General features: G+C 40.2%; 1 protein-coding gene across 1 annotated transcript in view; it reads left to right on the plus strand.

Moving 5' to 3' along the window:
* The window catches only part of Crb1 (crumbs cell polarity complex component 1), a 143132-nt gene extending 132814 nt beyond the window's left edge, over positions 1-10318 (plus strand). Inside the window, 1 exon segment of the mRNA XM_010635413.3 lies at positions 10017-10318. Coding sequence (XP_010633715.1) covers positions 10017-10232 — 216 coding nt within the window. The 3' untranslated portion in view covers positions 10233-10318.
* Positions 10319-25221: the final 14903 nt, after the last annotated feature.

The raw sequence follows: 25221 nt of genomic DNA on the forward strand, positions 1-25221 counted from the left end.
ACATGTTTTTTCTTGGGGGGGCTGAATTGGTGGAAAGTAGGTTTCAGATATCGTAACGTTATGCCGCTAAATATTTCAGTGACTATCTCCAAAGAGAAAGGACTTCCTCCTACAACCACAATGCTAGTATCCCATTCCAGAAACATCTCCCATATTATTCATTTTCACAATATTCTAATTATTCTAATAATGCCCTTTTTTTTCTTTAAGTTCAGCATACCATCCAATGCATTTAGTTGTCATGTGGTTCAGTATCATTTAACTTCAAACAGTCCCTCTCCTGTTTTAATTCATTTGCCTCTAAATTTTATCTTGCTTTTGAAATGAATGTAAATAAATGTCACATTTATCAACTATTGTCTACAATCTAGGTAACAGTACTATGTCAGAGATGAAGTATAAAAATATTCAAATCTTTAGTAGACTAGGAGAAGACTCCTGGTCGCACAGGAAAAAAAAAAACAAAACTAATGGAATAAAGCTGGTACTTTTCCACTAAATGGTCCAGGTCATGTGGACTAGGAAAGAACCAGTATAGAATGTCCATGCAAGGACCTGCAACTTCCCTGAGGCTGAAAAAATAAAGCTACTGGAAATGGCATCTAGATGGGTTACACATGCAGATCGGGTAAACACTTTCTGGCTGTGGGCGGCCACTCCTCCATTTGTGGCTTTACTGAGGACTTGACTCTTCTGTAAAGCTCTTTAGGTGGCAGGCAGGAGGGTCGAGCACCGTGGCCACGCTCCTTGTTCTCTGTAAAGCAGCTGGATCATGGTGTTCCCTCTTTATTTCATCCTCCAGCAATTTTCTTCGAGGGACTCATGGCAAGCCAGGAATCCATGTTCCTTGCTCCTTGCCTTCTTCATATTTGCTTCTAACCCAAAGCCTCTCACAGGGAACAATGGTTGCTTTTGTAGCTTCTTCCACCCCCAGGCACTACCACTAGAGAGTTTATTTATTATTATTTTTTAAAGAAAATGACTGTCTTCTGAGTGTGCGCTCTGAAACTTTGAAGGTATTCAGTAAGACTATTGAGTGAATGAATTTCACCACCACCAAACTTTCTGGGCCATGTGGAACCTTTCTTGCAACTGAAAAAAGACTTAATAATGCATTCGACAGAGCAATGAGCATTATACGTGCGTGAGTCAATAACAATTGATCGCTCACTTTGTGCAAAGCTCTGCATTTTGCATTTCTGGAACATCCCAGTAGCAGCAGATACTCTTTCCTCACAGTCCTGATGGGAGGGGTGGAATTTGGCTTGGATCACAAGGAACAGTAACAGCACATTCACATGCACACTGCTTGCCTTCACCTTGCTACAGGCCTTCCCTGACATACGCCAGGCCCGGACATTACTGCCTCGGGGACACAGGGAATGCAGTCACAGAGGATTCCGTGGGGAGGCTCTGACTTTGCAGAGAAAGTTTGAGTAGTGTTCTGAAGTCAAGAGGTAAGAGTTGCTCTGCTGGAATCGAGAGTACAAGCTGCCTGTGACGGACAATACCTTCCCAAGGAAACGGGAGCTCGTGAACAGAGACCCTTGGTTTAAAAATCCACAATTTAGGTTTGATATGGTTGATTTGAAACAGCTACTTCCCAAGGGCTTCTGAGTCTCTGAGTCTAGTCTTTTTTTTTTCTTTCTCCCCATAGGGTTTGGGGGAGGATGTAGATTCTCAGGGAAGAGAAAGTGGCTGGAGGGCAATTGAATCACCCAAGTAAAAGGCTGCCATAACTTATGACCGGACCAGGGATGGGACTGTGGGAATGCAAAACGGAAAGGTGAGCAGAAGGGCAGAGGACTTGGCCATGACTGCTTATGCCACAGAGCCGTGAGGAGGCAAAGGGATTGGATGGAAGAGCTCCAGAGTTAGCGCACTCTCCATAGTGCCGTGTGATTTATACGCTGGATTCCCGAGTAACCACTGTTTCCTAAAACAACATGAAGAAAAGGAGGAGAGAAAAGGGGAGAGCAAGCACAAGTGTCCACCCAGGGCTTTTGAGAACACAGTGGGCTCAGCTAGTATTGAGTCGCTCTTCCAACAGAGAGACAAAGCATAATTCACAGAGAGAATGAAAACTGGCTGCTGCCTCTTTATGTTTGTTTAATCTTCGCTAGCAGATTCTGCTTGTGTTTCTTGGTGATGTTGTTATTTGAGATATGAGGAACAGGAAAAGATTTTTTTTTTAATAGATCTTTTGTGTCTACTTTCACCAAGAGGAATAATATGCAACTGTCTTCAGGCCCTCTGGGTTTGTCAGTCACCCTGATAGAGAATACTTTAATGTAAAATAACTTAAGCTGTTTGCTGTGTTTAGTTCGGAATCAACGGGCACTGGAGGGGTCTAGTCTCCCTAAAAAGTTCCGTAAATGAAAAGAACCACTGTTAACCTTGCTGTCCAGACACACCCCCATCCCCTGGGCTAGAATAGATAACTAAATGAATTTTAAAGGTAACCTCCTCTACCAAAGAAGTGCTACATCCAGGTTGAACTAGGGAAATGCAATGTAACCACCTAAATGAGATCAAAGCTGTAAAACCCTATAAAAGGGGGAGTTGTAGCCCAGTACTGGGTCGATCAGGGCACCGCCATTAGGTGTGATTGTTCCCCATGGATGGAGTAAATGTTTGTTATTTTACTTCCATTCTGCTGCCCCTCTGTGTGTCTCTTGCCAATTCTTTCCCTAGTCCTTATTTGTCACGCTGGTGTTTGCAAGCAGCACCGCAGAGATGGCCTTTCCTTCTGCTTCTGCTCCTCTGCGAGGCCCGTGCTGAGGTTTGCATTAGGCAGGACTCCTGAGAGGGAGCATTTCTGTGCTGAGGGGCCTCCGCTTGTTGTGTGCTACTTGGGAGGCTCTTTCCCTCTTTAACTCCTATTCAGCAGCAGTTGAGACAGTGTCTCCATGGGGCAGAAACGGTTCCACGCGTTAGGGAGACACACCGTGGAAGGAGAGATGGGAACAGGCAAGTCAAACCTCTCTGTCTTAGCACAGGGGGGAGAAATGTGAGCAGGCTGGAGGTCACGTGGTACTGCGAGCATTCCAGGTGACTGAAGTGAGGTGGGTGGGGAAGGTGACACTAAATAGTGGTACCAATCCGGTCGGAGTATTAGGAAAACTGGGTGATTTCTGCCTGTGAAACATCTGGCTGAGGCCTGATGCAAGTCAGATGAAGTGGTTAGCTATGATCATTAAGCAACAAAACAATGGAATCTGAGTTTGCACTGCTGGGACCTGGTTCTTGTAAGAGAAAAAGAAAGATAAGTTTTATTCACAGGGGCTTGTGTTCCAAGGGAAACAGTGATATCACTTACACCACCTGCTTCCAGAGAGAAAAATAGGAAGGCAGTGTTTCCAAACTTCTGACAGCTTGTATGCTTCTTCCTCCATCTGGGATCTGAAGTAGGAAAAAGTCCAGGAAATGTCAGGGTAAGAATCACAGGCCCAACGCCTATCCTGGCAGGGCAGGTTCCTCTGGGCTGATGGGTGGTTTCTAGCCAGCACTGTCCTTCTGCAGGGTACCTGTCTGGTCATTGTTGTTGAATGGAGAAATAGATGTGTCACTTGATGACCCTTGTCAGCACATCTCAAATCTCAGTATAATCGAACTATTTCCCTAAAACCCCCAGAGGCAACATACTATGCTTGGGACACTGCGCGAAAGAGGGTACTGGTTAGATTGCAGCTACGATCCAGATGTGTGTCTTTGCACTAGACCAGTTCCTCTTCTCCTTTAGCACCAGCTCTCCCATAAGACATTTCCAGGTGTTATTCCACTGTGAAAATCATATAGGAAGATTTCAGGGCGAAAGCTTCCAGGGTAGGGTTCCCGAACTAACTCAGCCTGAGTTTTCCTCCCAACACCCCAATGACCCCCTAATCAGCAGAGTTGTAAGGAACTGTAGCCCTGTGGTGAGAGTTTGGGAAAAGACAGATCCCTTCCGTTTCCAGCAAGAGACTGCACAGCTGCCAACTCTTGGAGGGGCTGCAGCTCACGATCCTAGGAAGAGCCTGCATATTTTCTGAGAGAAGCAGAGTTGCCAGGTGAAGGGATGGGCAGGACAAGGAGAAAACGATAACCACTGCTGTTCAGGGCCCCTCCTTGCTCTGCTCCCACTGCCAGGGGACCTCACCTGAGGAAGGTAAAGTAACTCTCTGACCCTCACAGTTTCTTCATCTTTCTGAGTCTTCTATTTGGACTAAACTGCACCACCTCCTTTAAGACAGAACACTTTCCAAGTCCTCTCTTTGGTTTTGTAGTACACCGCGCCCTCCCCCAGTAACTGTTAAGTGGACAGTATATTATGGTTAAAAATTGGCAGCTGTTGCAATATTAATTTTAAAAACAAAATTCTGGCACGTATTCAATATTACTATGGAAACGGCTGTTTCTAGCAATTCACTGATAAGACACAGTTCAAGGACTCGGGTCTGTGTGGGAGGTCTTTTACTATCCACAAAACTGAGGATCTGTGTGTTATAGTACTAACAAGAACTGCTCTCTGAAATCTTAACTACAGAACATTCCCTTTCCATTTTGATTTTTTTTAAATGTAGGATATGAGAATTAAAAACATATCCTTATTTTGGTTTTGACATGCAGATGACAATAAGTATTCTAAGTGATGTTTTGAAAGCCCATGTTTAAAGTGATTTTTTTCCATTAGGCACTCTTTCTCATAACAGTACCTCATAATGGTCTTGGTTACTCGTGTCACACTGAACAACACAATCACTTCAAAGGTGCCACACTAATTTTGGAAACCCACACACAGGAACTGGAAGGTAGCTTGTCATCAACGGGCACATCAGCATTTTAACTTTCTATCTTAAAGTGACTTCACGTGGTCCTGCATGACCGACATGCAGCTGAGGTCCAGGAACAATCAGAGCAACCCACTCCACTGTAATGTTTTCCAGGATCCAATTTTCACCCCAAGAGTGCCGCCATTTTCAGCCCTAAATGTATTTCTGTTCATTTTATACAACCCAGGTCTGAGAGAATGACCACAAAGGTATTAAGTTCCTGAATTTCCTCACTTTGAATCAAAGCTTTAAAGTTTCACCTCCATTCATTTGGAGATGTGAGGTCCACTTTCCCCCAAATCCAGTAAATTAGAAGAGTTGCGCTCCTTCTGATGTGTTTATTGTTTTTGAATTCTTTCAAATAAAGTTATCAGTCCTAAATATTAAGGCAAGCAGTTACCGAGGCTGAATATACAATTTTCTCACTTTCTCCTTCCAAACAGGCCAACTTGTTTTTGTGCTTTCAAAATACGAAGAGGTGTTGTTACTCAGGTAATAAAGAGCTGATTGTGATGGGCCCTGATTGTGCACCCTCCCTCCACTGTACGTGACTGTGGAGAGGGCAACACTAAGATACCCTTCATGCCTCCCAGATTCAGCTCCATGGCAGACGTTTCACAGGAGGAACCGTGTGTGGGAGGACTTCGGAATTTCAAGCAGGACCAGGGAATGGACTACTATGGATAAAAATACAGAAGAGCAGCAGCAGGGACCAAGACCTTTTTCTGTGCCTAAGCACCAGCAGAGGCGATTTGGACACCTGTATGCTACCATTCTTGGACAATTCTAAACCATAGGGATTATTGTTTCCATTTCTTGGGTGGGAAAATGGAATATAGAGGCTACGTGTACAAAGTCAATGACAAAACTAGATACAAATCCATTTCTGTCTGTTGAGCAAATATGCATTATTTTCGATCTTACTCCAAGATAGTATTGAGTTCCTTTTGTGGGATTTTAAAAAGGCATTAATGTAGGGTTTATTCCAGCAGTTTATTCCAGCAGGTGAGGGGGTACAAAATATTTTGGCAGTTATACCTCAGAATAGCATGGTGTAGTCTTGATTTAGGTTCTAGATAGGACACAACCCAGTCAGTGTTTATGGATGTGCCCTCTATGGGAGAAACAAATGAAAAATTTATCTCATTCAGCAGATACAAAGTTTAAAATAATCCCATTAAGGTGTTTATATATAGCATGTATATTTAAAAAACATACTACAATTGAATATAGATTAAAGAAAGTTATTTTTAGAAAATTAATCATTCATGGTATTTTTATTAATTTGGGGGCACTTCTGTTTGGGAAAAGGTAACTCGAGAGTGCAGTGTTAGAAACACAACCCATTCAAATAGATCTTTTCCCACACTTGGAGACCATATCACCCATTCCTGTATCACATTACAGAAAGATTAATCCCAGTGCTGTACATTTTAAACACAGTTGAAAAACAGCAGAGGAAAAAAGGTCATTCAACCATGGGAATTCAAAAGCAAAGGACACTTAAGAGGTTCTTTTAAAACCTACTCATTCAACTCCCCCAAAGCTCACTGACATGCCTTCTTTGACTGTTAGGGAAATTGTTTCATTAAAAACTTAATGTGAGCCGGGCATGGTGGTGCACGCCTGTAATCCCAGCACTCGGGAGGCTGAGACAGGAGGATTGCTCTGAGTTCAAGACCAGCCTGGGCTACATAGTGAGTTCCAGGTCAGTCTCAGCTACATAGTGAGACCCTGTCTCAAAAAACCAAAACAAACAAACAAAACAAAACAACAACAAAAAAACTTAATGTGAGTCCTGGAATTGCAATTTGTATTTATAGGTTGGCACCTTTGATCAAGGTCTTGAGTTAATTCTTGTGTATTGTTATAAAAATAGAATTAGCAAAATGGTAAATGGTGTGTTAATACTGTGTAATATATTGTTGTATATTGAGAACTTTCTAGGGGCAGTGCTTTGTATATTTTATATTCATTGTATTTCATTTGGCCTCGTCCCTTGAGGTACCCAATATCCATTTTATGTGATGAAAATGAGTCTCTGAGAGATGAAGTAAGTCGCCGCTGTTCACACAAGTGGCAAAGACATGAATCAAACCCAGGCCCCTCCCTCTACTGGCTGAGCTCTTCATTATTCAGCCCTGTGGATCAGAGATGGAGCCTGATCCCAGTCCTTCAGTTTGCTTTCATTCTTACTGCATTTCTGAGGACAGTGCAGCAACCTCAGACAAGGTTCTTGATTCCACCCGGGTTACAGGATAAGTGAGGTAGACCTGCTGTCTGGTTCCACCGGAACTGGGGTACTAGCATTGACTGGGCATGGGGCAGAGGACTCTCCCCTCGAGTTCCTCTACCTCTCCATTGGCAGGGTAGCTGAGGAGAGGGTCTAGGTGGCCTTCACTTCCCCCTAACAAAATAAGAAGGGCCTAGAAAAGTTCAGAAAACTGAGGTGAGCCAAATGGTTTCTTTCCCGTCTGCATGGGCAGAGACACCCGAATTCACTCTTCTAGGACAGCAGCCATTTATTCCCAAAGATGACACAACTTAATTGGATGGAATAAGATTAAGCCAATATCTAAAAACAAGAGTGTACATTATCCAAAAGTCCCTAGAAAATAACAAAAGGTTGGACTTCTGTCTCACAGAATTTTATACTTTTAATGTCAACTCCATGGCTCTGCTCATTTTTCCCAGCTCACAGTTGCATTTTTGATAGAAGATGTGATTACTCAAAAAAAGTATGACCACACATATGGATGGGAACTTGCTCTCCAGTTGAGTTAAACGATGTCTCTCAAACACTACCAAATTCTGTACAGCTATATGCTTTACTCCTAAAGCTCCAATAACAGTTGGAGGAAATTTTGTCGCGACTCAGAATGTCTCACAGTCCTATGAAAGGGAATGGAGGGGCGTAACTGCGGTATTTCTAATTATGGGATAGTTACTATCATGTCCCTGAGTACCTTCTTGGTACATGAAACTCAGTTTTCCCAACTAAACTTACGGTTTTCCTGTACAAACTTGTTTTTCCTTTCAGTGCTCAGTTCCAATTCATGACATTCCAGTCACAGGGTTATTTAATGTGGCATCATCAGTTATCTTTACCTTCCCTTTGCTTCTCCCCAACCCTGAACAATGTGACATTTCTTTCCAAAATTTCTCTCCACCACCCTTTCCCGTCAACACTCACTTCTTTGCAAAATGAAGACCAAGGTCATTTCTTATCACGACTTGCAAACCTTTTATTGACCTCCAGTTCCCTCCAGACTTCGTTCTCTCCTATCCTCTTCCCTAGTATCAGAGTCAGATTAGTAAGACGCAGATCTGCCTGGGTCATGCTACTCTTTAAGCATCTTCCATGGCTACACAATGACTGCAGGACCGAGACTGAATTTTGGGTTGCACTCAAACGTCTTGACAAGATTCGTTTCTTTCATAGTTCTATTTCTCACCAACTCTTTAAATCCTTTCTCAATTCAAACATACACATCCGTGGACAATGTGTTATTTTTGTTTACTCTGGGTTTCTTACTGTTTCCCTAAATTCTAAGGAATTTAATGTCCCCTTGTTGTATTTTCATTCAAATAGTCCATTCCAAATGGAATTTTCTGTTTAAAATACTTGAACACCCTTTCACTCATCCTTCAAAGAACAATCACCCGCTTCATTGCAGACCTCCTCAGCCTGCACCTCAGTACAATTATTTATTTATTTATTTTGTGTTTTTGAGACAGGGTCTCACTATGTATTTGAGACTGACCTGGAACTCACTATGTATCCCAGGCTGGTCTTGAAGTCACAGCGATCCTCCTGCTTCAGCCTCCCGAGTGCTGGGATTACAGGCGTGTGCCACTATGCCGGGCTCAAAACAATTATTTAGACATCACAACACATGATGTGTTATTTGTATATGTGCTTGTGTGTGTCTCTCCCTTTCATCCTACGCCCCAAATCTGAATTCTAGATTCCAAGCTTTGGTCTCTCTTTGCATGTTTTATTTCCTAGCACATAGGAAATTGATAATAAGTAGTGTTGAGTGAGCAAACTGATGAGCATTTAATCAAGGCTCTTAGAGAACAGACCCAAGATAACTTTATGAAGACATTAGTTTATTATCGTAACAATAAAATGCTTTGAACAAAAGCATAAAGAACAAAAAAGACTAAGGATAGCAAAGATGTTTAAACTTTCTGTGATGTTCAAAGGTTTTATTGGTAATAGTAAATTGTTCTGGTAACAAGCACAGATAGAGAAAGCGGAAGTGCTGTGAATCACACTGGAATCCACATTAAACAAGCTATTTTGCTGTATAAAACATCTTTGAAAATTAGAGTGAGCAAGCAACCTACTTTCCGGTCCCTTTTCTATCTCCCTTAGACAGAAGCTTTCTTTCCCTCAATAAATTTTTCCTACCCTAAAAAAACAAAACAAAACAAAACAAACAAACAAAACAACCCCAGAACATTAAACAAGCCATTCTAAACTAGAAGCACCCAGCAGAACCCAGCATCAGCTCCTCTCCTTTCTGTTTTTTGGGTGTTTGGTTCATCAGTGAGCTCACAACTTACTGTGTTGACAAGCCTTGGATTATCACATCAAATCCTGATCAAAGGGACCACTGTGGAAATGGCCTTGGTGGCCAGCACATTGTGTCAGCTCTGCCTTTCCAGGGGTCTTTCCCACAAGACCCAAGTTATTTAATTTGCTTTCTTTCTCAAATTAAACAAACAAACAAACAAACAAGAAACAAAACAACTTTTCTGCTGTCCTGTCCTCTCCTCTCCTCTCCTATCTCTCTCTCCTCTCTTGTTTTCTTCCTTTTTTCATATGTTCAAAATTAGAACATTGGGCAAGAAAGGGAATAGTGCCTTTGTATAAACTTAGAATGATTGAACATATAAAGGATTCCTCTTTTGCCCTTGCTTCCACACGAACAATCCCAGTCCCTGAGATTATGACCCTGAATAAATGCAGTAGATTCTCACAGCACGTTTGCAGCCTGCACTTCTTCGATGCTGGACATATGGTCATCGTGCAGGATTTGGCAACAGGAGTATGCAGCTTTCCCTCAGTGCCTTGGTCGTTTTCCAGAACTGAGCAGCACCGGCTTGCCGTGCTGGGTCTGCTTCCAGGGTAGTCCTATTGTCCGAGAATTTAGCTTTGCTGTAGAATTCACACCACACTGACTTCCCTCCTTTCAGTTGGCAGGTGACGTGACCTCGGACATTTTCACCGCCATTGCTTCAGTGACGTCAGTCTTGCTGCTCATCCTCTTGCTGGCTGTGGTCGCTTCTGTTGTCGGCTCCAACAAGAGGGCAACTCAGGGAACCTACAACCCAAGCCTTCAGGAAAAAGAGGGTGCTATAATGGAAATGCAGAGAGGGATGCCGCCCCCCGCGATGGAGTGGCTGATCTAGGGGCACTGCTGCCTCTCTGAGAAGGGGACCTACGCACAGTGAACATATATTGTAGAGGAGGGGTTTTGTGACATGCCGAGTAGATGTCAACTTACACCTGGGATTACACTGGAACTGGGAGAAAGATTTCTTTCACCACTTTAAAGGTTTTCATGCCTCTGGGCCGTTCACTGCAGCTTTCCAATTAGCAAATACATCTTCCAGAGAATAGCATCTTTAGAAAAAAATCTTCAGTGACTGTTACTTAAGCTCTTTACTCTTTGCAACCTGGAAACAACAATTTAGTTTGCCCTCTAGCAGGCAAACTTGATTTATTTTTAAAGCACGCATACTATGGGGGTGGTAGTAGTGGGGGTACACTTTTCACTCCTTTGATCATGTGGTGAGAGATTTTAGTCATGTGCTGGTGATGAGACGTATACTCTGTCTTTCAATCACAGATTCAAAGAAAGTTATGGGAATGAGTCTTGGTTTAAAAAGTGACCCAACACGACAAAAACTGAAATATCGTTTTTGCCCCCCTTTCTTTTTGCATTTGGTGACATTGTAAGTGACAAAAATAGCTTCAGAGCATGAACTTCCTTTTGAATTGTATCATTTCACTGAAGCATCTCGAGCTGATTATATTATCATTAATCTTTATAAAGTGTGCTGCTTAAAGCTGAAACACTTTCTTCACAAAAATCACAATAGGAAGAAAATTCAGATTCTCAAGTGTGAAAGATCAAGGTCTTTTCTTTCAACTGATTTTGATAAATCAGTGTCCAACAGTGACCTTACCTAAACTCAAGCCTCCCAAAGAGAGATGAACACGCATTAGGGTTTGTGTGCAAGATGATAGGGTATGAAGAAGAAATACTGGGTCTTCTACTCACATTTTCTATACAGTATTTGTTGCACTTACATATGTTTTGAAATAGGTATAGCAAGGCACTGTAGCATAATACAAATAAAATAGGAATGCATGCATATATTTTTGGCTATATGCTCAAAAATTTTAATAATATGAGTTCCTATATCTGGTCTAGAAAATCCATCCTTTCTGATTACTAAAGGGCAGCATTGTAGCTGTCACCTCTCCCTCTCTTACACTTCATCAGTTTTCCCACTGTACTGGGCCATTCACATTAGCACCAAACACAAAGCCACACTTCCTTTCCTACAGAATTCTTCCTTGAGCTGCCTCTTCTCCCATATGCCCGCCCACTTCCAACCTTCCTCTTCAGGAAAGTATCTACGACAGAGTTCTCCACATTCCTTCCTCCCTCTTTCTCTCTCCTCATCCTCTCTTTAACTAATTCGCCTTCTCTTTCCACCACTCAGGGACTTCCCACCTTGACAGACGCAATGGCCAGTCTTCAGTCCTCAGTTTCCCTGTAATTTCAGAAGAGTTTGAAATAATTGTCCTCTCAGTCTCTTTGACTAGGTTTTTCTCATCTTTCCAGAACTCGACTTCATTTTTCTCTGTAGTGTCTGCTACCAATTGAGACTCTGTTTCCCCTGTCTAGAATGTAAGTTACATAAGGGAGAGAACTTCACAGGAAAAGGAATAATGCAACTAGCTGAGGTTTTAGCTGGGTGTGGTGGTGCACGCCTGTAGTTCTAGCACTTGGGAGGCTGAGGCAGTAGGATCACTGAGTTTTAAAAATAGTTGGCACTGTTGGTATTAACACAGGAAGAAAGAGGTCATTCCAATGATAATACCATAAAATTTAGAAAAGGTGTTTTATGAATGCTCCTTACCTAGATCTAATCCTTAGTGAAAACCCAATGAAATTTCCTGCATGAATGAACAAATGAGGAGGGAATGTTGTTCCAGTTCGTACCTGCCACAGCAGAGCCGCAGTGTACCCTCAGTGTTCTATAAGACGCTCTGGCTGCTTAAGCATTGTGGCTTTTCTAGTAGCCTTTCTAATGCATCCATCTCTCAATATGTAACGCCACATTCAGTGTAATTTGAAGAAGACAGATGTCTCTGGCTGTTTAAAAGTGTGCCTTGAAACATACTTACTTCTGAATCTCATTAGAGTTATAACTTCTCAACAGAAGCTTAAGTGGAAAGGGCAAAAAGACCTCTTACTTAAAGAAAAAAGTACAGGTAGTTAAGTTTTTAAAAAAATACAAAGAAGGGGTGGGGATGTAGCTCAGAGACACTGCACCTGCCTGGCAAGTACAAAGTCCTGAGTTTGATCCCCGGTACCAGAACAAACAAATAAACAAAATACAAAGAAAAAAATTACAGGATGTAAGTTTGCCCTATTAGAATTAACACCGGAAGAAAGAGGTAATTCCAATGGTAATACCGTAAAGGTTAATAAGATGTTTAATTAATCTGGCTATTAACCCTTCTCTAGTACCTAGTCTATGCCTCTGCATAGGAGTAAATGTACTTATCTATGGATAGTGAATTTGTGGGTTGTGAATAATTGAGTGATTCCATGTGGCTACTTCAAACACAGGATTCTCTACTGAGCCGCAATTTGAATCTTTGAACAAGAAAACATCCAGTATCTTTATGCTAGAAACGTTTCCAAGTTATCCCTCTGGAGGGCTGCCCTGAGAGATCTTTAACAGGTGCACCTCACTTTAAGTAGGACAGTCTGGCATCTTCATCACAAATGGCGCAACTTTTGGATCGTGTGTATTCTGCAGTTCATGTTAGCATTGGTTGTGAAGATGAACACAGCAGTTCTTCCTGGATCGTGTGCAAAGTAATGTCGACCCTCTCTTTGGGAGGTGGAGTCTGCTGCCTTCCTCTCTGAGCTAGGGCTGGCCTGGTGACACAACCTTCAGATCAGGCCCTGAAGGTTTGCAGCTCATTCACCCTCTCTTGGAAGGCAGCCTTGGAACTGCCACCTTTGAGGAAGCCTGGGTGAGAATAGCACGTGGAGAAAGAGGCCTGGCCATGCCTGCCCCGCGGAGCCTGGTGTTGGACGCAGGCATAGTGACCCACTGGAGACGGGAAATGGAATTCCCAATTAATACACAGACTCTTGCGAAATAATAAATCATTGTTGTACGCTGCTAAGGGTTACAGTGGTTTGTTATATAGTTATAGGGAATGGAGAGACGACCATTCACTCGCATGGGCAACCAAAGACAACATAAGTAGTCCCTGACTCAATTTTCTTATTATTCAGTGTTCATCTTTGTATTAACAATAATTAGTACACTGTTAATAAAATATCACAAATACATGCCTGATTTCTCTCTGGAACTATTCAGTTCAAACCTGGGTGTGGTTGGTGCTGAGGATGCCCCTAGCACAGGTGCCTGCGGTCTCTGGGGTCCGGTGTCAAGTGGACACAGCTGGCCTGTGTCCTGCCCTCGGGAGAACTGGCCCAGAGCAGCCCGTGAGAAAGACACATCCGGTGCACAGTGGAAGCAGTGACAGAAAAGCCTCCTTCTCGTCGCCTCACACGTGGTTTCCGTGGTCACAACAAGCGCAGAGGGAATCAGGAAATGGCAAAGGACTGTAATTTAAATCAACTGTCCACCCGGCCTCTTTTTTTACTCCTTCACACACCCTGCTGTTTAACAGATCCTCTTATCTCTGAGGTGGAGATGGGGATGTTCCCAGAGTCTGGCCCTGCGTTGCCAGAATTATTATTATGACAAATTAGCGTCAGAGGTGGTAAAGAGTGGCCATGGTGTACAGAGGTAGAACCGGAAGACAGTGTAATGTGTACTAGAATGAAATGAAGGATCCTTTACAGAGATCTGGCTACAGTGCTAGGGTGTATCAACAAATCTGTGACACTTCAAATGTCATCTCCTTTAAACCCCTAACAGCCCTCTGAAAGAGGACCTTGTGATCATTTGAGGAGCCTTTAAAGACAAAAAGGCTTAAATTTCTGATCTGCTCCATTCAAGGGGACCTGAGCTTATATGAAAAGTGGTAGCCACACCTCTATATCACAGGCGCATTTTGATAATCATTTGTTTAAATTGCTCAATTGCAAGTAAGCACACACTATATGGCACCTATTATTTCTTTTGCCCTGGTACTGAGGATCGAACTCAGGACATTGCACTTGCCAGGCAGGAGAGGCGCCACTGCCCATCCCTGGCCCTACAGTACCTATTCTTATTGTTCAGCTAAAGTTGGAGTGCTGTAGAACAAGTGAGAAGCACTGGTAACATTTTAATTGTTTCCACGCTCTTTTTCTCTTAATCTCCGTTCCCTGCATGTTATTATGGGTCTGCTAAATAAGCAGGTTTTATACAGAGCAATTTTTTTTTAAATGTCATCCCTTACCTTCAGATTGTCCTCCTGGTGGCAGTCCCACCAATTAAAGTGCTTTACCTGTAAAACGGAAATAAAATACACACACCACTTCCATGTTCTCAATAAAATCACCAGAAGATAAATTGAAAGGTCTCAGGTTTCTCGATAATAATGATAGAGAAGTTTTTTAAAGTTTCACTTTACAGAAGATTTTCTCTTTCTCCTTCTCTTCCTCCTTCTCTTTTTATTGCTTTTGTTTTTGTTATTTGGTCTTGCCTTTTAGGATTACTCATTAAACCTTTTTGATCAGGAATCAAAATCATGTGTTATCATCATCAGCAAGAAAGGTAGGCTCATATATCTTGGTTTAAATTATCCTTCTGATGATGATTAGCTAGCCATTTTCACCTAGTTTTATGCTCTGTAGGAATGTGATTCAAACCATAAAGTTGTCCTTAATTCTGGAGTGAATATGACTTTCCAAATTTCAACCTACTTCCAGCAAATGTGAAATTTTTACTGCTTTGCATTGCATTGAACAGTGATGACAAAAATACATGTTTCCAATTTAAACTCATGCTTCTGTGATTTGGTATCCAGCCTTTGTTGCTTCATGTGGTTCCCAAAACCTGGGAACAACATCTATTAAATGTATTTGGCAGTGACTGCTTGAGGACAGCTGCCTTAAGAACCGGCACAGGTTTCTCATATTTGGGCAATAATCTTGCTTTGAAAATTGCTCCCAAATCCTCATGTTCCAGCTCTAAATGGAGCAAGTTTTGGAGGTGTTCATGGTTTGCAGCTTGGGGCTTTTGTTTTGAAACTGGAGGTTATTCCTGGCTGAAATAAGGCAAACCCTGAATGGAAACCTGTGTGTTATTAAAGCGTTTTAGAACTCTGTTTCACCTAAGCCTGCCACCTCATGGATTTGGCGGCATCGTGGGATAATTCATTCAGCTGTGTGCTTAATGTGTACCTTCATGAACTGCCAAAGTCAGATGCTCCACAGGTAACTTCAGTTTAGCTTTCTGATATCACAAATTTATTTCACAATGTCAGTTCTATTTTCTAATACCTGTTTCAAAAAGAAATTGCTCTATATTTGAGTTATTGGGGGCATATACTCTTCCAGAAATGTAACTAAAAACTAACCATCAAGAGTAGGTTTAATATGAAAGATCTTTATAAGGAAAAATTCAGCTAAGGGTAACCTAGCCTTAAGTAAAGGTTAAATCCTTAATAAAGAGTTTCTTTTGTTGGGTTTGCAAAATTATTTGATATCTTACATCAAGAATATAAACATCTCCAAACAAATTCACGTTCAAAGTTTCCTAAAGGTATTTGTTATATTTCTTATTCCTTGGTGTTTAGTTCTCTGATAGGCAGAAGGGACGCTAGAGAGCCCTCCTCACCGGAGATTCAAACAGCACATGGGTTTTGATTAAAAACTCCTCTACTGTCAAAAACTAACTTAATTAATTAAATCTGTAGCAACAGTACTTAAGTGTCTCAAATTGAAGAGAGGAAAGGATAATCAAGTTCATAATCATGTACCGCTCAGCTGATGCACCTAATGCCCGGAATCACTGACAAGTGGAGATTGCAATTAGGGCGGCTTAGTTAGCATTTATTATCTTGATAGAATGGTAGCCTTTGTCATGAGAAAAATGAAGAAAATGCCCTTCACAATTAGAGAGTAAATGTGATATTTTCACTTGAATCGATAGAGGGGAACCTAAATCTTTTGAAATGAAATATAATTCATTTTACCATCTCTCAAAAAAAAAAAAAAACAGTGCTTGCATTTACTTAGATTTACTGGACTTCCAGTTATTTATGGGAGTAATATTTCACCTTTCTGAACATTTAATTAGATTTAACATCTGCCCTCAAGAGTTATTGTTCTAGAGGTAAAATTAGAAAGGAATCATATAAATGCAAAGACTTTAATATTAGTTTATATTAAGGGGATAGTTGGGTGTCTTGGACTCTTTCTGTTGTTTGATCAAACAATGAAAACAAGAAATGATAAAGCTAGGTGAAAAATATTTCAAAATGGCAGATCAATATAGAGTTCAAAATTCAAGGTGGATCTTTGTGGGAAGCCAGCCATGGCCCACTGGCTTTTTGAAAGATAACATTTGTTCCTTTCTAAGGACTGCACGTGTTAAACTTGTTTTTGACCCTGCACGGGAGAAACTCGGACAGCCAAAGCTCTGTAGGAGTCAGGTGCTTCCTGTTAAAGATCTGACGTTATCTGTAGGAGTCAGGTGTTGTAACGCCATTTTGTTAAGTTCCTCCACCTATTTGGGAATCATGATTATTAGTTGCAAGTGTTGTTAATTTGTTTGTCTTGAGCCTGCTTTCTCTTTCCCGTGTGAACCCTCGTTCCCGTGGAGCGGGTGTTGAGGTTACTATGGTAATCCTAGCCCATAATAGTTCGGTCTTTTCCTTTAAAAGGCTGATGCCTGCCTACATTAAACGTCGCCTTGATCAGACTCTTGTCTTGGCGTCCTTCCTCTCTCTCTGCCTTATCTCCACCCCGCTGCTCTTTCAGGTTTGAGACACTGCTGGACAGTGCTCTGTGTCGCCGGCTCGCAACAGATCTTAATGGTGTTTAGGAAAAAAAACTGGTCCCACTCGGTCACCTTCCATGAAAGTCTTTGCTGATATAAGTAGACAAACAGACTTAGCAGTATTTAATCTCTCACACAAAGTAAGAACAGATTTGCAAGCTGCTGTGGTACTTTCCATCGCTGTTACAAACGGGCGTGCTGTCTTCTGCCACACCCTTCAGTGGTCAAAGCAATGGGGCTGCCGGAATGCAGGCTTTTTATTCCCAGACTGTGAGCTAAATGAACCTTTTGTCTCATTACGAAGTGAGTTGCCTTGGGTATTTCATCGTAGTGATATCAAGTGAATCAATGCCGATTTTAAAAGTCGGTTTATCTTCTCTTTAAGACCGTGAAAATTAACCTGCTGTCTAGGCTAGTCAGGGTGCGTAGAGAAGATGAGTCTGCTGTCTTCAAGTATGGGATAAAATTTATAATCCAGCTAGTATCATTTCTCTCCACAAACAACCATTTTAAAGAACAGGCATTTACAATAATTCAATATTGAAAGCAAAATGGAAATCATAAGGTACCTTGGAGTAAATGCGAACTTTCTGACTAACTTTACTTCATCACGGCTTAATTTAATCCAACGTGGTGGTGTGATGTCTGTGGTATGCTTGGCCCAGAAAGGCGAATATGCTGGCAGCATGGTCTCTTTGTGACAGTATTGAGGGTTTTAAAATTTTTATTAGTGCATGTTTGTACGGCGTACCGATTCCATCCATTTTGGGGAGTTGGTACACGTTCGTAACACATCTTCATTCTTTGTTCATCTCACTCCCCTGCCCTCCGCTCCCTGCTGCCTGAGGCTAGCGGGAGGTAATTAGATCATTGGAAGAATGGCACTCAGGCAGGATTAATTTCGTTATTGCACAGCAGGTAAGCGGTTATGAAAGAACGGCCTGGCCCCTAACTCCCTCCGGACTTCCTGCCTCTCTGTGACCTCTTCTGCTCCAGCTGTTTGTACCATGAGTCTCACCAGAGCGAAACAAACACTGATTCATGCTCAAGAAATTTCGGACTTGCCAGCTAAATAAATCTCTTTTCTTTCTGCATCACCCAGCCTTTGACAGTTTGCTCTAGCGACAGGAAATAGACTAATACAGAAAACTGGTGCGAGAGAGTGAAGTCCTTCTTTTAACGGTCCATAAAATTGTGGGATCAGCTTTGGAACTGGGTAACCGGATCCTACAACCACTCCTCCATCCCAGTGGCTGCACAGCCAAGATTTATTCCTTAAACCCATCCTACACCTCTAGGGGCTGCTTCTCCTGAACCCCTTGGTGCAAGGACAGGCAAGTACAGCTGCTGGGAGATTAGGTCTCTCCTGTCATCAAACACAAATTCTCCTGAAAGCCCCGCCCTGCGTTCCAGACCACCTTCTGGGAGAGTTCAAGCAACACTCCCCACTGTTCTCCAGGGTGGCGCAACCTCAGGACACACAGACAAGACGCTTGCTCCTCAGGATCCTTTAACACAGGTGAGCACGCGAAGCCCTGATTGGTGGTCTTCGTAGGTACAGGAACAACGACAGTCTAGCCAGAAACAGCTCTCTTGTAAATATCCTTGGTGCAGTTTTGGCTTTCCCCCCCAGGATTGAGGTTCCGTGTGTAATGTTCTCTTATTCTAACATAATCGCTCTTTGTAACCTGTGAAGAGGTAATACATTCTAAACATTTTTAAAAATACAATTTACCTTTCTGGTTTGTTTTTCTAAAAAATTCAAGGGCTGGGGATTTCGTTCAGTGGTGCCGCACCTGCCTTGAAAACGCAAGGTCCTGAGTTTGATCCCCAGTACTGGAAAAAAATTCACCCCTCGATCATTTTCTTGCTACCTCTTCCATCTAACGTGAAGAAACAAACTGAACTGCTTTCTTGGACATCTCCCCTAAATTCTGCAACTCTTATAATCTACTGTGTATTGAATTACTGGACTCACATAAAGGGACTCAGTGATCTCCATAGGCTGACTACTAAACTCTAACTCCCTAATTCCTTCGTCTGCTGACAGTTTCAAAGATCCCAGACTTTAAAAGGCGTTAAGCACTCACCTGTTCCACATGAGGGTGCTCAAAATGTAAGTTTTTTATCTTTTAAGCATACATATGCGGTTTTTATAGGAAACCAACATAACAATGCTTCCTCACATTTATTCTGAGTAGAATTATGCATTTTATCCATTTAGATATATTTTGTTTATCTGAAATTTGAAAGAAGTAAACCTCAAAATGTCTTGAATTTGGTGCCAAGCACAATTCAATTAATTGAAATCAAATATATCACCTGAAATTCTCCCTGAGAGAAGAACCTGTGGTGTTAAAGATCACATAAACAGACGGCACAGAAATTTCTAAGAGAAAATAAAAATCAATTATCCCGAACGTTTTTTATACTGTATAGGACAAAAGAAATGTTCTTTTGAACATTTGAAAAGAGAGGCAAGGAAGAGCCAGGTGTAGAAATACTAGTTTGTTGCCATTGGAAATGTGACAAGATCAGAAAAATTTAAAAGTTCAACTTGCAAACAAGGGCACCCAATGCAAATCACAAACTAATCACAACTAATCGCAACTAATTAGTTTGAAATTTCAACACCGCTGACTATAGGATTCAAACTATTCATCATACCAAGATCATATCATGGGGCTGGAGATGTAGCTCAGTGGCACCAGTCCTGCCTGGCAAGTGCAAGGTCCTGAGTTTGATCCCAGGTACCGACCCCCGCCCCCCCCCCTAATCACAAACTAATCACAACTAATCGCAACTAATTAGTTTGAAATTTCAACACCGCTGACTATAGGATTCAAACTATTCATCATACCAAGATCATATCATGGGGCTGGAGATGTAGCTCAGTGGCACCAGTCCTGCCTGGCAAGTGCAAGGTCCTGAGTTTGATCCCAGGTACCGACCCCCACCCCCCCACCCTGCCAAATCATATCATGACCTCCTTTGCAGTATGTCTAAGGTCAAATTTGTTGAGAATTCTATCAAAAACTTAAATATGTATGTCTTAAGAGATATCTAAATTATTTTCTGTGATAACATTTTCCAAATATTAAATAAATGGGTGGAGTAATTGCTAGAACAAGTAAAATGTCAGTTATTTATATTATTCTACTTAAACCTACAAATATATTATGGTGTTTAATGTCAGCATTGTAGTTTATTACTGGATGTTGTGTGTAGACAGATTACAATTGCATAAAGATTCATATTTAAATTTCATCCAAGAAATCAGAACGTGCCAGATATTGATCCTTTCGTTTGCAGATCTTTCAAAGTAAATATAATAATACTTTCCTATACTTTGAGAATCTTTACCCATAATTCAATGCAGAAATAACTACAGGATTAACTTCCTGGAGGGCTTTGAACTTTAGAAAGAAATCTCTGGCTACTTCTTTGTGCTTCTTTCCCTCACACTTTCAGTACAACTTCATAATGGTTTGCAATTTTTACCCAATTATTAGTAAACTCAGTACCATTCCTGTTACATTTCTGGTTTGCATTTCTGGTATGATGTGTAGTAGAACATTTCCTGAAGAAGGGACAGTTTATCATACTTATAGAGAGTTGAGGGCTATAAGGTCCTTCTGCAGTTCTACCTTGAACCAGTAATATTCCATTCAATTTCATTCAACACCAAGTTATGTGGCATCTAGACTGAGCCTGACATCATGTTAAAAGCTAGTGATTCCAAGATGATTAAAAAAACCAGATTTGTATTTTCAAGGGAAACAAGGAGCCTGCTTAATGAGATGAATGAGGAAATTGAGTCTGTGTAACAGGGAGTAGAGGAGAGAGGGAGAGAAAAAGAGACTTAATTTTTCTACTTAATTTTTTTCCTTCTACTCCTAACAGAGCAAGTTATATTAACATCAAAACAGTCAAGCAACATAATTAATCGTACTAATGGACTAAAAAAGAAAAATCCTAAGGTTTACTCAATTCATATCAAAAAGAACATTTGATAATATTCAACATGTATTGATAGAAAAAACCGAACTCACAGCTAGTTAGGAATATAACGAGTTCCTCATTGCAAAAACAGGCTTCTACAAACAACCTAGAGACAACTTCTTTTTTAAAAATGAGACTAAGCACGCTTAGTCTTCAGGTCAGAAACAAAATTGAAATGTCCACTCTCACCACTTCTTCTAAAAATTGTTACTATGGATCCTAGTCACTGTGGTAATCGAGGATAAAATATATATTCAGCTTGAGAATAATGAATTAAAACTTTCAGCAGGATTAATTGTAAGTAGAAATTTTAAGAAGGAAGCATTTACGATACCATCGAAAGATGAAATTAGAAATAAATTTAACAAAATATATGCAATACTCTAAATTGAGTCTTATAAAATATTTCTGAGAAAAGATAAAGAAGAGTTAAATAACTGGGAAGTTATGCCATGTTCATTAACTGGAAGACTCAATAATGTTAAGATATTAACTCTTCCTAACATGTTTTATAGATTGAATACAACCCAACAGTAATCACACCAAGCTACTTTTAGTATGGACAAATGTATTCAAAGTTTATATGGAAAAAGAAAAGATACAGAATATTGAACAGAATACTAAAGAAAATAGAGCACGACACTAATTCCAAAGCTTACTACAAAGTCATGAAGAGAGTGTGGTATTGCTATAAAAATGGACATAAAAATCATGGAAAACAGTTTATAGTTCATAAATAGGAACGGAAATACACTCAATGGACTTAAAATATATGGTATTTTCAATAAAGAACAGGATACTGTAGTCTATTTGTAAGTAGTTCTGGGAAAAATGAAAAATAAATTTTGGCCCTCACCTTACATAACTTTAAGAAAGTAAAATCAGTTGAATAATTGATCAAATGCAAGTACTAAAACTATTAAACTTTTAGAAGAAAACCTGTGAAAAAAGTATACATCATAATTGATAATTACTAGGAAAATGAAAAGTCAAGTCACTGACTAGAAGAAATACTTGCAAAACATATATTAGGGGTATTTTCTGGAATATTTTTAGAAAATCAAATGTTTACTAGTCAGTAATAAGAGAAGCAACTCAGTGCAAGTATGGGCAAAGGGTTAGTATAAATTCTCAGGAAAGATAAATGAATTTCCAAAAAGCATATAAATATTCTCATAATCTTCAGTCATAAGAAAAACATAAATTAAAACCAAAATGAGACGCCACAGCACACCTACCAGAATGGCTAAAATTAAAACTATTGATGTTATCATGTAATAGAAGAAACCTGTTTATGTAATATTCTCTTTGAATTTGTTGTTATTTTTGAGTTTTACGATGTAATCCAGGCTGGTCTCAACATGTAGCTCAAACTGGCCTGGAGCTCAAGATCCCCCTGCCTAGGCCTCTGGCATGCTGTGAAAGTCCTGGAAAGCAAAACTATAGTGAAAGCAGATCATTGTATGTACTACAATCGAGAAGAGATAGCTACAAAGAGAACAAAGCAACTTTTTGGGTGATGAAGTAATCTAAATCTTGATCTGGTTGTGATTTTTATGGCAGTATGTGTATATATTTCTCTAAACTCATTGAATTATAGTTTCAAATATGTAAATTTCTATAGAAGGAAATTATACTTCAGAAAGTTAATTTGGAAACACGAGAAAGGTGCACATTGAAGAGAATCACACACACACACACACACATGTGCAAAAACAATAGTATTGAGTGCTATCAAAGATAATCTGAAAAATCCTACAAGAATCTTCCCATCAAAACATCCAGGTACATTTAGCTTATCATAATAATTTTATGTTAAAAATAAATTTTGATACCACAAAACAATTGACAAGTTTAGTATTGCCTTTTTTTTTCACAGAATGATTCTTTGCAATACATGTTTGATCACCTGCCTTTTTACTGGCGATTGATAGTGACTAAATTTTTAGGAGTTTTTTTTAAAATAGTAATTTTAAGTCTCTATCATTACCCTTTGCTCAGAAATTAAAACGACTTGGTAACACTTTGTCATTGCACAGGAAACCTACAAGATACAGCAGAGTATTGCTAACATCTGTTTCACAAGTTGGGAATTTTGCCTAATGGATTGTATCCAATTTGGACATTTATCAAATCTCAGAAAGCTTGGGTTTTACTTTAAAATACAACTTAATTGCTAGATTGGGGGTGGGGTGGAATATGAAATGAATATTATCAGTGTATTTTAAAATCCCCAAATGAGCCTCTAACTCAGAAACTAGAATTGGAAACAGTAATTTATAAATTATATCTTAAATGGTTATTCCAAAATCTCACACATGAAACATCCTTCATACTTAAGGGAGGATTGATTATAAAACAAAACTAAGAATAACAGTTTGTCTTCAGAGATCATTTTTGAACATGAGATAAAAAAGTAGATGGAATCTGTGGGTATTTTGCAAGGATTATTTACATGTTCTCAATAAGAATGGCTCCATATTTTTAAAAATTCATTATTTTACTCAAAATGCATAGGTATGACACTGTTAGTTAGTTTCCTCTCACTGCTGAGACAAAACACCCAGCACCCAGAGTCAGAGGGAGAGAGGTTTATTTGGCCAACATTCTGTAGAGGTTTCAGTCCATAATCGGGTGGTTCCCAGGCAGGGTGGCAGAAGCAGCAAGGGCAACAAGAGCCTTGAACAGTGTCTTCCTGCTCCCTTTATTTTCTTCACATTACCGGGACCAGGGTGGTGCCAAGCCAAGCATTCATTCACTTGTGGTGCTTTAGTAATCACATGCTTTAGTCCTAGTGTCACACGCTGTACATATACCCACCTCAGAAAAAAGCCCATCTATGACTGCATGAGGCTGTGGGGGGACATGACACAGCCGTAACACACACCAACAACACTCCTGTGGTTGTCCTGCATGACCCAGCAGGGACCTCCCAGTTGTTCTCCAACACATGCAAATAAATAAGGTGAATGGAGGAGGATAAAGACAGCAGACAGAATGTGTGTCTACACAAGGAAGATTATTTGAGATGGAATCAAAGACTGAGTGGGACAGTGCGAAGAGTAGAAAGGAAAATGACAAAAGAGAAGCCAAACATTAATTAATTTGATCTCCCAAAAAGACACCAGGAAATTTAGTACTCGAGTTAAAAAAAAAAAGAATTGCACAGATTTGTCAAAGGGTTACGCAATACTCAAAGGGGATCGTTGAGGCAGAAAAGGAAGGTGCACAGGAAGTTCACGTTCGATATGGTATTACGCTCTGTCCTGTGTTTTTGCGTATCAGCAAGAGGGCTGCAGTCAGACAGCTGAGTTCAAACTCCAGCTTGAACACTTGATGCTGAGATTTTTAAGGATAGCACTGATCTTTTTCATACCTTGTTATCTACAAAGAACTAACCTACTCTAGAAACCGCAGGAGTATAGTCAAGCATCTGTTTTGTTTGGTTTTGAAGCGCTCCAGTTGATTCTAATGAAAACCTAGGCTTGGGAGTCACTGGATTAGTTAAAATCTAAGATTTTATAATTATGTTTTATAGTTGTAGACACCAAATCATCATGACTTCAAAGTCAAATGGATACTTAGAAATATTTTCTGACTGTCAAATCACATGGTAGCTATTTACACAGAAAATTCTTAATAAATATTTCTAAGAACAGATACTTTAAATGCAGAGAAATAGTTTCAGGGAAGTTAGCGGGCCAAAATCAGTGGCAGAACCCAGGGAGGGTTTCTATTTATCTTCCAGGAAATAATGTCTTATTTATGCTACTAGTGTTCTATTTTTCATGTATGTAGACATTTTTATATGTCCTGTAATTCGGCCTTAATTCTAGAAAAGAAATTCCTAGAGTTACTACCTAAAAATACTTTTGAGGGGTATTTTCTCTCATTGACACATAAATAAAGTCCAATAGGATTTTTAATTTCCAAATAATAAAATTAAGATATGACTGACTATCTTTCATACAGAGATCAGGAGGGGGTAATGAGAAAAATCTGAAGGAGGCCAAGTATTAACAATTAAAATCAATAAATGATAGCTGAATCTTAGGCTTGTGGGGATAATATTCCTTTTCTTGTCAGAACTTCACTTCTTCTACGAAAATGAGAAGTTCCACATATTACAGTATTTCTAGACTTCTGTACATGAAAGGAAATATATTTATTTCAATAGCAGCTT

The sequence above is a fragment of the Fukomys damarensis genome, unplaced genomic scaffold (assembly GCF_012274545.1).
Source record: "Fukomys damarensis isolate Sample0158 unplaced genomic scaffold, DMR_v1.0_HiC HiC_scaffold_11, whole genome shotgun sequence".
Taxonomy (NCBI): Eukaryota; Metazoa; Chordata; class Mammalia; order Rodentia; family Bathyergidae; genus Fukomys; species Fukomys damarensis.